This window comes from Cricetulus griseus, assembly GCF_003668045.3.
Source record: "Cricetulus griseus strain 17A/GY chromosome 1 unlocalized genomic scaffold, alternate assembly CriGri-PICRH-1.0 chr1_0, whole genome shotgun sequence".
Classification (NCBI taxonomy): Eukaryota; Metazoa; Chordata; class Mammalia; order Rodentia; family Cricetidae; genus Cricetulus; species Cricetulus griseus.
Genome location: NW_023276806.1, coordinates 193,025,119 through 193,040,677, shown reverse-complemented (window position 1 = coordinate 193,040,677; position 15,559 = coordinate 193,025,119). Strand labels below are relative to the sequence as shown.

The following is a 15,559-nucleotide window of genomic DNA, read 5'->3' as shown; positions in this document are numbered from 1 at the left end:
GAGAATGACAAACAGTCTGTGAAGAGTCTCTTCCAGGCTGTGTAGGCGGTGACGTTGGACCAGGAAGGATACAAATGCTGGGGAGCTCCCAGGCTGGCCTGGGCAGGAGGTTCAAACCAGTCAGGCAGGCCTCTAGACTGAGCTCCTCCTGGCCCAGTCACCCACTGGCCTCAGTCTGTGCTCTCACAGAAGCAGAGAGAATCCTTTCGACCCAACAGCAATCATCAAATTTTGTTACAGTTTAGGAGCCCAGTATTTACTAGCAGGCCAGGTCCCACACTGGGTAATATCAACATTATATGTAACATAACAACATTTAGACAATACGAAATACACACATACACATCAGCCAATCTCCTCTACAGTGAAAAAGAAATACAATACAGTCTGTTGTTTGGGTCCAACTTCAGGACTAAGCTGCCTGTTGGTGGGCTCTGTGGCAGAGCACTTGTCTAGCAGACAGTAAGCCTTGGGTTTGATCTCAAGAGCAGCAAAATACAACAAACAAAAAGGCCAGATCCACTAAATCACTGGTTTAAAAATGACTGAACTACCAGACATTTTTAAGAGAACTTATCTGGAAACTCAAGGATCTCTGTGTAAGATAAATTAGAAAGGAAAGGCAAATGACATTTTTCTGGCTTTTTTTTTTTTTTTTTTCATTCTAAGAGTGGTAAGGCCCAAGTCTAGGGGGAAAGGAGGAATCTAGTGCTCTCCACCAACCCCAAGACATCGCTCCCCTTTCCATCAGCAGTGGGGGGGGGGGGGTGAAGACAGTGGTACAGTGTGACTGCAGGGCAGCAACACAAATCTACCAGAGGGCAAGGAGTAGCTCCCCAAGGTTGGCCCTGACTGCCACACCAGTGCTGAACATGCATGCACATGTCTGTCTGTCTGTCTGTCTGTCTCTCTCTCTCTCTCTCCCTCTCTCTCTCTCTCTCTCATGCGCGCGCGCGCGCACACACACACACACACACACACACACACACACACACACACACACGTTTTAATTTTTTTAATGTGTTCTGAGATTCCATTTTATACACATCACGCTGGCCCATAGCTCCAAGGTTGGGCACCAGATGCTGCTAGTGAGGCTATGGAGAAGCAGGAACTCTCAACCACTCCTGATGGAAACACAAAATGAGAAAACCCAAACGGAGACTGTAGGGAAGAAAGCGTTCTTTACGTTATCTTTTCAACTGGTCGGTGAGGTAGGAAGTGAGTAGGAGCAAAAGGGCTAAAAACATAAGTGAAAGAGAAGCCACAATACAATGAAAGTGAAGAAATTCAAACAAATTCCTAAAATGCCTGCTGAGACTCTCTGTAAGTACAGGACACTAGAGTGAGGGACAGAAGATGCCGGAAGAACTGTGCACTCACTAGATGATGACACCTGCCCACCAGGAGACTCAGCCCCTTTGAGAGTTTCATCCATTCAACCGTCAGGCCTCCTTCGTACTATAATCCTCATTTGACAGCAGCTGGCAGCCTGCCTGGGCCCTGGCTATTGACAACTATGTGCTGGTGGCTGACTGAGGCCGCAGGGCACTGAGTGTCTGCCAGGACAGCTCTAACATCACCTCTCTTCGTTGTATGACAGGTTGGGTGTTCCTTATCCACCAAGCTGAAGACCACATGTGTGTTGGGTTTCATTTTTTCAGGCTTCAGAATATTTGCAGACATATTATGAAATGTCTTGGGGATGTGACCCACATCTAAACAGGAAATGCATTGATGCTTTGTATACTTTTTATACACACAGCATAAAGATGATCGTATGCAATAGTTTTAAAGGCCTGGGGACTTAGTGGTAGAGTGCTTGCCTGTTGTATGCACAGCCCTGGATTTGGCCCCTAGTACTGGAAGACAGATATAACAAAACCCAACAAACACCCCACCCTGGATAGTTTGCGTTCCACATTCCTAGACTGCAGATACCTGCCCCATATAAGCAGAACGCCCGAGGAACTATTTTGCTGGCAATTTCATTTAACAGAAAGTAAAGGAAGTGGGAAAAGATCCACCATGCTGGGCTCATCATGGACTTCCATGGTTGGCCACACTCCTGTGATAAAAAGTCTAGGAGAAAAAGTGACTCCACTAGGATGAGTGAAGACAAAGGGATTGTAGCACACAGTGAGACACAGACTGGCCCTGGGAACATATCTCAGAATATCCAAAGGGAATTGTGCCCATGTGTGGGACAGAGGATCTGAGGCAAGACATGCTGGCCACTGGATGTCCCAGAAGAAAGCAAATGGTTACAGGACTGAGTGGCGTATTCAGGTCCTAAAGAGTAACGCAAACAAACCTAGGTGAAGGGGTGAGAACAGGGGGAGGGGGGGCTGCGGAGATGACTCCCGGCACAGGTATGAGGACCTGAGGTGAGCCCTACAACCCACAGTTTAAAAATAAAGTACAATAAAGCCTGGCATGGCAGTATGTGCATATAATCCCAGGGCTGGGGCTGCAGGGACAGGAGATCCCTGGGGCTCGATGGCCAGCCACTCTACCCTATTCAATGAGTTCTAGGCCAGTTGAGAAACCCTGCCTCAAAAAGAGGTGGATGGTATCTGAGGAATGACACCCAAAGTTATCCTCTGGCCTCCATGTAAAGTACACAGGCACTGCGTACACAGGCACCCGTGCACACAGGCACCCGCGCACACAGGCACCGCACACACAGGCACCTACACACAGACACCCGCGCACACATGCACCCGTGCACACAGGCACCCGCACACATGCACCTACACACAGGTGCCTGCACACACATGCACCCGTGCGCACAGGCACCCTCGCACACAGGCGCCTGCGCACACAGGCACCTACACACAGGCACCTGCACACACATGCACCCGTGCGCACAGGCACCCGCGCACACAGGCACCTACACACAGGTGCCTGCACACACATGCACTTGCACACACAGGCACCTGTACACACAGGCACCTACACACAGGCACCTGTACACACATGCATCTGTACACACAGGCACCTACACACAGGCACCTGCACACACATGCATCTGTACACACAGGCACCCGCACACACAGGCACCTGTGCACACATGCACTTGTACACACAAGCGCCTGCACACACAGGCACCTACACACAGGCGCCTGCACACACAGGCACCTGTACACACATGCATCTGTACACACAGGTACCTGTACAAACATCAACACACAAAGCACTAGGTAAGCTAAATCACAGGCTGTGCAGGAACCCTGACAAAAATAAGCTAAAGACATGGCTAGGGACTTGGTGTGAAATAGAAGAGCAGAGGGAGGAAGGGTCTATTATGGATTAAGACTGCATAGCCAACTGATAACAGATAGGCAGAAGCACTCCTCTTCTGTGGTTTCTCCTCTCCTGTATTCACACACAGAGAATCAACTTCATTCATGAGTGTTCCCCTCCAGACAAAAAGAAAGACATATGCTGGTCTGCTATAAACCCTGGAGGGCAAGCATGGTTAAACTCTACTGCTCAGACACAGCCCATCTTAATTACAAGGATTCGAGGGGGCTCAGTTCAGACGGCCTCTTACAGATGGTACAGAGGCTGCTCATTCTCCAGCTGAAGCCCCTCCCTGCCCCATGATTCTCCCAGCCAATGCCGAGCACTCAGCAGGAAGACCCAGAGGATGGTGGCTCCAGCGGAAAAGCACTTGTCACATAAGCCCAATGACCTGAGTTAAATCCCCAGACCCCATGGTGGAGGGAGACAACTAGTCCCTGAAAATTGTCCTCTGACCTCCACACACTTGCTGTGGTGTGTGTTCATGTGGACAGGTGCACACACACACAATAATAATAATAATAGTAATAATGATCACAAATAATAATTTTATCTTTAAAAGGAAAAGAAAAAGGAAATAAAAGGGAATCCTTCCCTCACAAATCAGGAAGGCAGGGAGGGGGGGTCCAATATATTACCACACCAGGGCCGTAGAACTTGTATTTTCCAAAATGAAAATACAAATGGGTATGAACAATAGACGTATGTTAGGAGCCGGTGCTTATGTAAGGAGCCGTTGGAAGCTGTGCGCATGCGCACTAGGTAACTTTGTAACTTTCCTGCCCTTAGTCTCCGCCCCTCCCGTGACGTCATATGGTTCGATCAGCTGACGTCACATGGTCCGAGGGTTTCAGCCAGTTAGAGTGTAACACTCCTGAGGCGACGGTTGCCAGCCTATATAAGGAGGGTTTTTGGGCGTTCAGGGTCTCCATTTTGTAAGCTATGCTCTTCCTCTCAAGAGGCATTAAAGCTTTACTGCAGAAGGATCCTGATTAGTGTCCCCGTGTTGTTTTTGCTGGCGAGGCGGTTAGCGCGGGACAGACGTAGAGTAAGATAAGCAGAGAGGCCTTTCAACAAAAGAGCAGTGATACCAAGAGAAAAAGGGCCTCAGCTTGACCTCTCGGCTGTGGCTGAGGAAGAGAAGACAGCGTCCGTCAGCTCTAACTGCAGTGGGCATGAGATACCAATATGGCAGATATCTCTGGGAGGCAGCTGCCCACGAAGCACTTTACAGTTTAGTAAGCAGGTAAATGTATGTCAAAGCATAAATGCGTGCAACCTTAAGAATGTTTCCATGACGTAACTGGTCACTGGAAAGGACAAACCTCACAAAAATCCCAAATACTGGATGGGCTGGAGAGAAGCTCAGTGGTTAAGAGCACTTGCTGCTCTTGTAGAGAACCCAGGTTCAGTTCCTAGCACCCCCAAAGGGCCTCACAACCATCTGTAACTCCAATCCCAGGGTGCCCAACACCCTCTTCTGGCCTCTGCATGCACCAGGCATACATGTGTTGCAAATACATACATGTAGACAAACACACATAAAATAAAAATAGATCTTAAAAAACAAAATCCTAACAAGTGGATCCATATAACATTCCAGTGATCTAAATTCTATACATTCATAATTTACCTGGCTCCCAACAGTTCAGGAGAGGTGTCTGTCTGTAGCCTGTCTTTTGTGATTTGCTCCTATTGGAGACAGATACACTGTGACTTGTCAGTGCCACAGCAGACACAGAAGGATTCCAAAAATCACACAGTTCTTCCTAGAGAGCTGTTCAGCTTTGGTGGGAAACAGTCTCACCTGAAGGCCAAGGTCATCCGGGAGACAGGGTCTCATAACATACAAACTGTAGACAAGCATCCTTTCCCAACCACCCCGCTCCATGGACACAGGCCCAGGCCAGCTGTCCTTACCACTTGGGTCTCATCAGGGGAAGGGGTAATTTGCAAAGGTTGTGGATGCTTTCTTTCTTTACATGACAGTCAAATAAGGGCTATCTCCACACTCAGGTAATCCCCACCTGCCCTCACTAAGTGTGTGTGAAAGGCCCAGAATTATTACTCAAGGGAAGGGTGCAGCAGAGAAGATTCCCAGCCTGCCAGCTATTGTCGACAGACAACTGCTGGCTCTTGCAGTTTCAGAGCCCAAAGGACTTTGGGAACTGTGGTTCCCTCACTTCTGCCTCCAGATTTCCACTGAAAGCCTGGAGAGTGTGTGTTCACACAGTATGAAGCCAGATGTCATGGCTCTGCCCTGTAATCGCAGCACTTGGAAGGCTAAGGCAGAAGAATTGTCAAAGTTTGGGGCCAGCCTGAGGTACTGTGTGGGACTCCATCTCACTAATAATACTAATAGCAACAATAACAATAATTTTACGACCATTGCAGTAACAGTGATCATAATTTCAATGACCTATCACAAGCAGGCAAAACACTGTGAACAAAATTTACAACACTATATGTAAATAATATTTAAAGTAGGAAAGTCTAATAATTTTATATGTGGCTTGTTTAACAATAAAATACTGTTTATGTTTTCTGTGTGCTCATCCTTTAATAGCAAAAAGGAAAAGAGAATTCTGGGACAGTCATTGTGTGAAAAGATTGAGCCTAACAGGCACTGGCCAAGCAAGCTAGTGCGGAGGCCAGCAGCAGTGCCTGCGGAGTCCACAGAAACATACGTCACGTTACAGGAAGTGCCCCAACCACATACTGCATTTGACAGTGGTGAAAGAGAAATCTACAACACTATCTGAACATGAGTTATGACAAGGACAGAGACATTAGATAGTCCACACCAGACCCCAGGGACGGCTATCAAGTCATGGCAGCAGGAGTAAACAGAGTGGGGTAGACAGAGAAGCTCGTCAGGGGAAGAGAAGGGTTGCGCTAAACAAGTAGCCTGGGGAACAAGCTAAGGTCATCAAAGGCGAGTTAAGGGGCTTGCACTAAGAGCTTCTGTCAAGCAAATGCCCAGCTTAGGCAGCAGTGAGAACAACAGTGCAGGAGGCTCCACTCTGATGTGTAGTAGGACAGGGGAGAGTGGAGACTCTGAAGTCTACTTACAGCTCCAAAATCCTGTTGTTCCCTTGAACCTCAAATCTACCAGTTATTTTTAGAATTGGAACAAGGGCTGAGCCTAAATACCCTACCACCAATTGAAAACAACACACAGGAGATGGTTCAGTGGGCAGAGCGCCTGCCATGAGAGCATGAGAACTGGAGGTTGGTTCCCTGACTCCACGGTGACTCCAGGCTCAGTAAGACACTGCGACAGAGAAAAGACACTGGATGCTAATCTCTCTCTGTCTCAATACACACACACACACACACACACACACACACACACACACACACACACACACGTACACATGCACTGCAAAGAGTCACATACATACAAAAATTAAAATAATAATAGAAAGAAAATGCCTTGGTCAATTTTTTTTTCAGACTGTAGACAGATGTGGCCTCCATTAAGGATCTGGAAAGCTCACTGTGAATATACAACACAGTGATCAAACTTTGGTTCGATTGTGTTTTAGAGGCAAGCTAACAAATGCTTCCCTACAGACTGCACATTCTTACCCTTTCCTTTGGCTGTGAACTGTGAAAAAAAAAAAAAAAAATACACCATGCCATTCAAACTTACTACATGATCGTAATTCCTGAACTTATCAAAACCATGGCCACAGGCTTATCCAAAGCAGTCTTTGTGTTTGCTTTCAATCCGAGTAAGGCTGGATTTCAAGAGACTCAATGCTCCACCCAGCATCTATCAAGCTTCTAAAATGCTGCTGGCTGATAGAGACCCAGGAAGCAAACAGCAGAGCGTGTGTAGCCGCATTCTAAAAGACCCAAAGTTTGACTTCAAAGACTTGAACTTTCAGAAAGGCAACTGCAGAGACAGTCCTGGTTGCCTGACTGATTTGTAACTGTCTCCACCCTCAGGGATGCCAAGGTGACTGTCACACAGCATTGACAGTCCTTGAGATCTCAAAGCTGATTCCTAGGGCCTTCAGGAGCTTAGCTCCTACCAAAATTTACTGTTTAGCATCTGTTGGGCACTGCTGATACCAGGGGCACTTCTGTGGCTCTCTTCTTCCCCTAAGGAGTCAGCACTACTAATTATCCCAAGCAAACTGGGGAGAGTTTAAACAACGTGCCTGAAGTAAAAAGCAAGCTGCCTGAGTCCAGAGCCCATGCTGTGTCCCCCATGGTCTCACTCAATGTCCAGCTCAATACTATCAACTCATGCACAGTCCTGTGGTCATCTGGTGCAGACTCCCAGCATGCAGGGCACAAGCAGACTCCACCATTTACAACTCAAGCCCAGGGAGGTGGAGGAGAAGGTATAGACTGTGTCAATTTGCCCTCTCAGTAACCAGTAAAAACACATAAAAAGACAAATCGAGGTCTAAAATAAACCTGCAGGCATCTCTCAAGAATGCTAAAACAGGCATTCTATCAGGCATTTCCAAACGCAGGGAACTCTGAATTCAGAGAGACTCCACCAGGAAAACCCCTCAGTGGGACTCTTGGCTGCTCTGGACATAAGTTGGCAGCAAAGGCATTTTACCAACAGCATTACAGTGAAGGATGGTAGAAACCCTTTGCAGAATCAGCAAACACCACCATTTAAGTGAAAGACTCAGACTTACGGACAGCTCTTTGATTTACTGTATGGCCAGCCCCTTGTTTGTCTCACTGAAAATTCAAAATTCCCTAACTGTCAGATTTCACACTTGAGCTGCCTAAACACTTGAAACCCCTCATGAGTTCACGGGACACCTGAGCAAAGGGAAGGGACCCTTCCACACCTATTCTCTGCTACCACCTGCCACTTTACTAATGGAGAATGGCAGGCTGGAAGCTGTCCTAGAGGTGCAGGGAAGCTGGTAGACACAGCTACGTGGGGCTGGGAGGCCAAGAGCAAGGGCCTAGGTATGTCCACACACACGCTGCCCTCCATCTCTGAATCATGCCCTACACTGCCAGCCAGGGGTAAAATCGCAATAGGGTTCGTTAGGTGGGTTTTCTGGGGTTTTCCCTTCAATTCCTCCTCTACAGTTTTATCTCTGTTTTTTGTGCTGCAAAGATATCACTGGTCTAAAAGGTTGGCGGGAGGAAAAATGCAGGGAAGGAAGAAGAAAGAAATGAGAAATGAATTTGGGATCTCATAGCACATCCAAAAATTTTCCCTGAAAAAGGGCCCGTAAGTCCCTGTGTGACAAGAAGTCCTGGGTGAAGGCCTGAGAATGAGACAGTGGCGGAAGTGCCCTCGCAAGCACTACAAAGGCAAGCACACTTACCTGACTGCTGAGGGAGTCTTTCTTGGCTGAGCTCTGAGCCTGAGGAGGGCCTTGAGCGGGTGACAACCTTGAAGGGCTCTTCTTACTCTGAGGCAGCAGTGAAGACAGGAAGCCCACTCGAGGCGACTGGGAGAGGGAGGCAGTCCTCTGGCTGCACACCATGGCTCTGGCCAAGTAAACATACCACAGTGTTAGGGGCTGGAGGGGAACGAGGAAGATCCAAGAACACAGAACTCCCAGCCAAGGTTAGTGACAAGGGCCTCGGCTAGGTTCTAAGGCCTGAACTTGAAGGTGTGGCATGATCTTTGGTACCGTTTCCAGAACAAAGAACCAGAAGTTCATCTGGTCTCAAAGTGGCTCTTAGAGGGGCCCAGGAAAGCTCAGGAGGAATGCATTGTCTGACGGCTGCTGGCCACACATGCTACGAGCACCTGACTGCGTTAATCCCAGTAGCGTGAGTTGGAGAAAGACGTGATGGGATGCAAACACTGAGCATGTTTGAGTGCCATTTACTATGCGCTGGAATAGTATGTGCCACTGACAGGAACCCTGTATGTCTCCTTATACTTCTCCACGCATCTAACAAAAACCTTCTCATTACGTCTCGGGTCAGCACTTGACCTCCAGCTACAGAGTCACTGCCTCTCTCCCTCACCTCAGCCTTCTGCTTTCACTGGCTGCTGTTTTAAGGTCACTCTAACTTCTCTCCCAGACTGCAGGCCTCTTCACACCCTCAGCAGCTTCTCCTGAGGAACAGCCCCACCTGTGGTGACCAGTCCTTCCACCCTACCAAGTAGCTTCGCTGGACTGCACCATCAAGAATGTGTAGTTCCCCGTCCCAGGAGAACCTTGGAGAGTATGGACTTTACTTGCACAACTCGGACCCAGGTGTGCCAAAGGCCTCTCTGGCAATTCTCCCTCAGCAGACCCAGGGGCCCACCAGTGAGGAAGTCAGCGTGAAACTCGGACCACAGAAAGATCAGGGGACAGAAGAGCAGAGACAGCAGCCCCTCCATCCCTGCTCCGACCTTAAACCCTCAAGCACACTCACAGCTCTGAGTCCCCAAGGCGGTCCATGCTGGAGACATAAGGGGGCAGTTTGTGTTGGACCAAGGCCTCTTCCTCCTCTTGCTGCTGGTCTTCCTTCTTCAGCCGATGGATTTCAGCTTGCAAGGCAAAAAGCTATGGAGGGGCGAAGGCCAGTTAGCCAGTGACCTTCCCTCCACTGAGGAGCTTCCTAGACACGCCACATCCAAACCCAGCTGAAAGAAGCACTTCTGCTCATCAAACAGTGGGGAAATCAAAGAGTCACGCTGATAATGGACTTCTGGGGGTTGAGAAAGCCAGTCACCCTCAGACATCCAAAACCACTGTTTTTTTTTTTTTTTTTCTTTTTATCATTCGATTTACTTCCTCTTATTGCTTGACTTGTTTCTTCCTGAATTCCTTGGGAGGAAACCCTGCTTTGAGGTTTGGAATCTGCAAAATGGGCCTTTGAAACTTGCAGAGAAAAACATTTTTAATGCATTATGGTATTACGGCATCTTTAGTCCTTTCCTGAACACAACCAATGATGCAGCATCAAAGAATCTTAAACCCCCAAATAGCTTATAAACTTCCTTTTTCCAAAACTATCTCTGACACACACAGAACTTCATTTCAAGATGGGGAGACTCCTTGGACAAAATGTAAAGGCAAGCATAGGTGTCTTGGAGCTAGTCTTTTATCAAGTATGTAGCTGAATCAGAACAATTTTATGTGGGTTATAAACAGTGTATGTGTGGTTACATAAGGAAAAAGCTTGGATGGATAACTGACAGATGGGGGCTGGAGAAATGGCTCAGTGGTTAAGAGTGAACTGACCTTGCAGAGGACCAGAGTACCCCCATCAGTGGGTCACAGGTTTGTAACTCCAGCTCCGAGGGATCTGACACCCTCTTCTGGCCTGCATGGGCACCTACACCCACATGCCCGTATCACACACATAATTTAAAAGAAAAAGAGATAAAAACAGCCAAGGTGTGCGGAATTGCAAAACGCACACTGTCTTTTTCTTTTGACAAGTTTGTTCTTGTTACCATATTGCTCATGCAGCACACTGATTTCAAACATTCACCTCACCTCTGGTTATCAGGGCTGGCATAGCCCCAGATCCCCAAGCTTGGTGACTCACTTTTCATCTGAGAACAGTTCACCTTTTCTATATTTAACCAGATCTCCACTGCTACCCAAAAGCAGAAGTGCTTCCCAGTTTCCCAGCCAGCTCAGAACAAACCTTCTGGCGCAGAGCTTCATTTTCTTCTTGAACCTGGTTGGTCCTCTGGCACTCCGCATCGAAGTTCAGGATCACAGGGACTGGTACACAGAGTTAAAGAATGAGTCTGCCCAGAATGATTTCAAAGTCCTTCCCAGCAAGCCACAGGGAACAGAGGACAGAAAGGGCATTGTGGAAAGGAAAGAGTCTCTTCCAGCCTCTGGACCTGCTACTCCAGACCACCTGACTCTGCTGAACTCAGAGACACATGACAAACTGCCTGGCCAGCCCTTGCATAAGACATAATCCAAACTCAGGCCTTTTCCCCCAACACCAGTGGTAAAGAGCTAGTATTCAGCAGACTCCACAGTCTCAGCTTTAGCAAGGCCATTGCCAACAACTCAGCTAAAAACAAAGCTGGAAGCAGGATCAGCCACTTCTCCATGCTGGATCTCTCCCTGGCAGAAAATTAGATGGAAAATCCATTCTGCAGACTGAATAGCCACACACAGCCCATGAATGCCCACACTCTAGCTTAGGGTACTGGTCCTTCTCAGCTGCTGCCCAGCGTCCCACTGGAATCACAGAGCAGGTAGAGCCTGTCTTAGGAAAGCAAACTGTAGTTCCAATGTGCATGACCTACTTTGCAGGGTCATGACCTGTTTTGTACTGAAAAGATAATGAGCAACAGGTTCCAGCTGCCCTGGAGGGCCCGTGTGGCCATGTAAGTTCTTTGGAAAGTCCTCAAGAGGAACAGGAAGGAGAAGAGAAAGGCAGATCTAATAAAGGCTGATTCACACTTATCCACAACAGGAATAAGGGAAGCAAAGGCAGGAACGTCCATCAGAAAATGTCCTTCCCAGAGCCCAACACAGCTAGCCACAGTGGGTGGACCTCTACCACGCCCAAATTTATCAGTGCCTCACCAGGCAGTGCCATTTCAAATGAGACGCCCTTCTCTCATAGATCTTCAGCCTAGAAAGCATGAACAATGAGACTTGTTCTCACATCAGATCTTGGGCCTTCAGCAATAGTTGTAGGCAGCGAGTTACAGTGATGTTTTCTGTCCCTCCCACTGTCTTTCAAACAACCGAATACATAGTCTTAAAGCTACTCTATACCCTGGCAAGGTGAGGCACACGGAGGTCACTGTCTCAGAAAGTAACCCAAACACAAACTCAGGCAGATAGCTCCAGCCCAAGAAGTGTTTTCATCTGCCACCAAAGTCCAAAGGTAAGCGACACCCCCCCCCCCAGAAACCTGTGCCACATACAGAAAGGGTACTCTCAAGGCTGGCTGCTCCTAACCCTTGAGCCGATGGACAGAGCCAGGTACCAGTATCCAGAAGCTGTCAACTTCCCTGCCTGTGCATTTCAGCTGTCACTGACAGCACAGCTGCAGAACTAAGAATTATGACTCTGGACTCCTGACAAAAATAACAACGATTTGTCCAGCCCCTCACATGACCCACATCAGTGATCTTGGGGTGTTTTGTGAAAGAAATGGCTGCATCATGAACAGTGGCCTCTCATCACCGTGTCTGGGTACTCAGACTGGGACACAGCCTCAGGTAGCAGGAAGGATATGCATGCACTGGAAGAGAACACTCAGGAAGTTGTGCAGAGAAACAATGAAAGTGTCGGCCCACTGTCGAGAAAAGTAGGTAGCGAAGGTGGGGTTGGTGTCTGGGGAAGGCAAGAAGGGCAAGACGAACCAATCCTTCCATTCAGCCTGGTTCTGGAGTTCTGTGGCCTGCTTTGCAAAGAATTCCTGTGCCTTGTCATTTCTGTTTGTCTGCCAAGATACAAAGAAGGTTGCAAGGGAGGGGAAAGAGACAAGTCCACAGGTCAGGTTCTTGGCTGTTGCCAAGCAGACAACCTTTGAATATCTCCTGTCAAGCCATCGACAAAACTCTATCTACAAACTCCACAATAAAAAGGAAATCATCACTCTTTTCTCATTCCAAAGCTAGTTTATTCTGAAGTTCTGGGGCTAGGGATATAACTCACTCAGTTGGGAGAACATTTGTCTTGAATGCACAGAGTCTTACATTCAACCCCTGGCACCGAATAAAACCAGGCATGGTGACACACCTGTACACCTAGCACTTGAAATACAGAGGCAGAAAGGTCAGAAGTTCAAGGTTATCCTCAATTACCTTGAGGCCACCCTGGGATACAGTGACCCAGTTTCAAAACAAAAATGAACTGAGGTTCTAATGACAAATGCCATCCTGAAAACTAACCCCTGCATGATGTTCAAATAACCAAAATTAGTCCCCCAAATCAGCTACATTTTGTTTTGGTTTGTTTTTGAGACAGAGTTTCTCTGTACAGCCCTGGCTGTCCTGGAACTCACTCTATGAACCAGGCTGGCCTCAAACTCAGAGATCCACCCAAGTGCTGGAACTAAATGCAGGTGCCACCACTACCCAGCTACAGCTACATTTTTTTACTATTCTAAGTTTATATTCTTTAAAATGCTATACAAATTTACTTGCTTAAAACCAATGGGACATAGAACTGGGGTAAACAAATCAGACGATCTACAGATTATGAGACATAGGGGACAGGGAAACAGTCAAAAGCAAGAAGCACCTGGATTGTGTAGACAAGATAAAAGCGGAACAGGCTGGTTTTGAGTTTGTTGATGGTGGGTCTATATATGTCCTCCAAACGGCTGAAGAGCCTGCGCTCCAGGTAGCTCCAATAATCCCGAAGGGCGGCCAAGTCATACACCTGCATCAAATGCTGCAACTGGTCCACAATCTTGTCCACCTGGAGAGAGAAGCGTCACTGGAGGTGGCCAAAGACAGGGCGTTCCCAACTCACCACCCATAATACAAACTCTGTATTCTTCCTGTGGCTCCCAGAGGTAAAAACACATACATCAAGCCAGGCAGTGGTGGGGCACTTGGGAGGCAGAGGCAGAGGCAGGGGCAGGGGCAGAGGCAGGCAGACCTCTGCAAGTTTAAGGCCAGCCTGGACTACAGAGCTAGTTCCAGGACAGCCAGAGCTGTTACACAGAGAAACCCTGCCTGGAAAAAACCAAAGCAGGAAACAAAAATCAAACAAAACAAAAAGCACATATACATCAGTTGGCAATCTATAAAATTTCCAAGATATGTTAACATAACAGCTTTCAAATTATTTTCTGATATTAGATACATGGCTTGACCCTCTAGTAAGCTCAGAAATTTCAAGTAAGCAAGAGCTTTGGCTACAGATGTTGGATCTCTTTGACCAACTTGGCAACATCACTTCAACTTCAGTCTTGACTGCCTCACATTGTAAAAATAAATAAGAGTGAAAACATATTAGACCTAGACCGTCTCCAAAATTTCAGGATTCCCCGGAACACCATGATTACTGGCTCCTACAGGTCATCAAAGTCTCACCCAAGCCTGGGTGGTTGCTCCCTTCAGCCAAAGACCGTCACACCAGAGTAGACAATCTGAAAACTGTTTTGGATACCAATGTCCACCCAGCTCCTTTGTTTTACAAGTAGATCAGGACACTGCTGTCTGAGGAGGGAGATGCTTTGCTTTGCCACCAAGTACTAACCTCGCGTGGCAGGAACCAATATCCTTACTTCCAGCCAGTAGCTCACCACCTCCCTCAATTCATCTGGCCAGGACCAATTTAACTCAGTACATACAAACGTACACATCATAAGCAAAGAACTTCCAAGCACCTCTCAAATGGAAAACGGTATCCCAGAAGTTTGTGTTTTAAAACATGCAGGGAGGTGTTCCTGAACTGCAGAATAAAAATTGCCAATGATTCCCTGATAATCCCCCAGAGACCTGAACCCAGCCAGCGATCCGGGCTGCAGCCCCCTTCGCTCCCACTACCGTACAGAGAGCCAATATTTGAATATTTCTTCTGCCAGAACTCAGCCTTGTACTCAACCCTGGCTCTTAAAGCGTCGTAGCCACGCCGGCCAACCATCGACCAGCACCTGCAGAGAGGCCGGCATGGAGCGGAGCCCTGGACCAGGAATCAGAGACCTGAGCCCGGATGCTCCTGACTCACTAAGCAACTTCAGGCGAGTCACAGCCACCTCCCGACCTCAGTTCCTCCTATGCCAACCAGGGCCAGACTTGAGATGTCTGCAGTCCCCCGGCGCACAGTGACAGCGCCGCCCTCGCCCCGGAGGGCAGCGCGGGACCGGGAGGCCCGCTCCCCTATCTACCGGTCTCCGCCGCCCCTGCCGGCCCCTCACCCGGAACCCCTTCTCTCTGTCCGCCTTGATCTCTGCATCCAGCTGCCGCAGCGTGTGCGTGAAACCGCGGAAGAGCAAGTACTCCCGGACCAGCTCGTCTGTGCGTTCCACCGCCTCCGCCATCTCTGCGCGCGCGCGCCGCTAGGGACCCCGGCCGCGGAGGGCGGAGGGGGGGGGCCCGAAGGGGCGGGGCGGAGCCAAGGAGAGCCAGGGCGCCTCGTGCGTCACGCCGCGGACAGCCTACCAATCGCGTGCCACGCCCCCGCCGGCGCCACGCCCCCGCCGGCGCCCTGCGCGTCCGCCCCAGTCTCTTTCTCAAGCTGGTTCCGGACGCTGAGTTTTCTGCTAGTCCCTAAGTGTCACCTGAGTTGCTGACACCGCTGCCTGGGTCCAAGTAAAACAGGACTGGGCCTTGCGAATGCCCCAGATAGTCACGGAATGGGAAGGGACTGAGTCCCCA

At 48.7% G+C, this 15,559-nt stretch overlaps 1 protein-coding gene across 1 annotated transcript in view; it reads right to left on the bottom strand.

The window, feature by feature from the left end:
* Positions 1 to 15,282, bottom strand: part of Wdr91 (WD repeat domain 91) — a 31,498-nt gene extending 16,216 nt beyond the window's left edge. The window contains exons 1-6 of the mRNA XM_027391442.2: positions 15,100 to 15,282; positions 13,473 to 13,652; positions 12,462 to 12,669; positions 10,897 to 10,979; positions 9,673 to 9,803; positions 8,622 to 8,787 (exon numbers count right to left, since the gene is read on the bottom strand). Of these exons, the coding sequence (XP_027247243.1) occupies positions 8,622 to 8,787; positions 9,673 to 9,803; positions 10,897 to 10,979; positions 12,462 to 12,669; positions 13,473 to 13,652; positions 15,100 to 15,222 (891 nt within the window). The 5' untranslated portion in view covers positions 15,223 to 15,282. The remainder of the gene's footprint in view (positions 1 to 8,621; positions 8,788 to 9,672; positions 9,804 to 10,896; positions 10,980 to 12,461; positions 12,670 to 13,472; positions 13,653 to 15,099) is intronic.
* Positions 15,283 to 15,559: the final 277 nt, after the last annotated feature.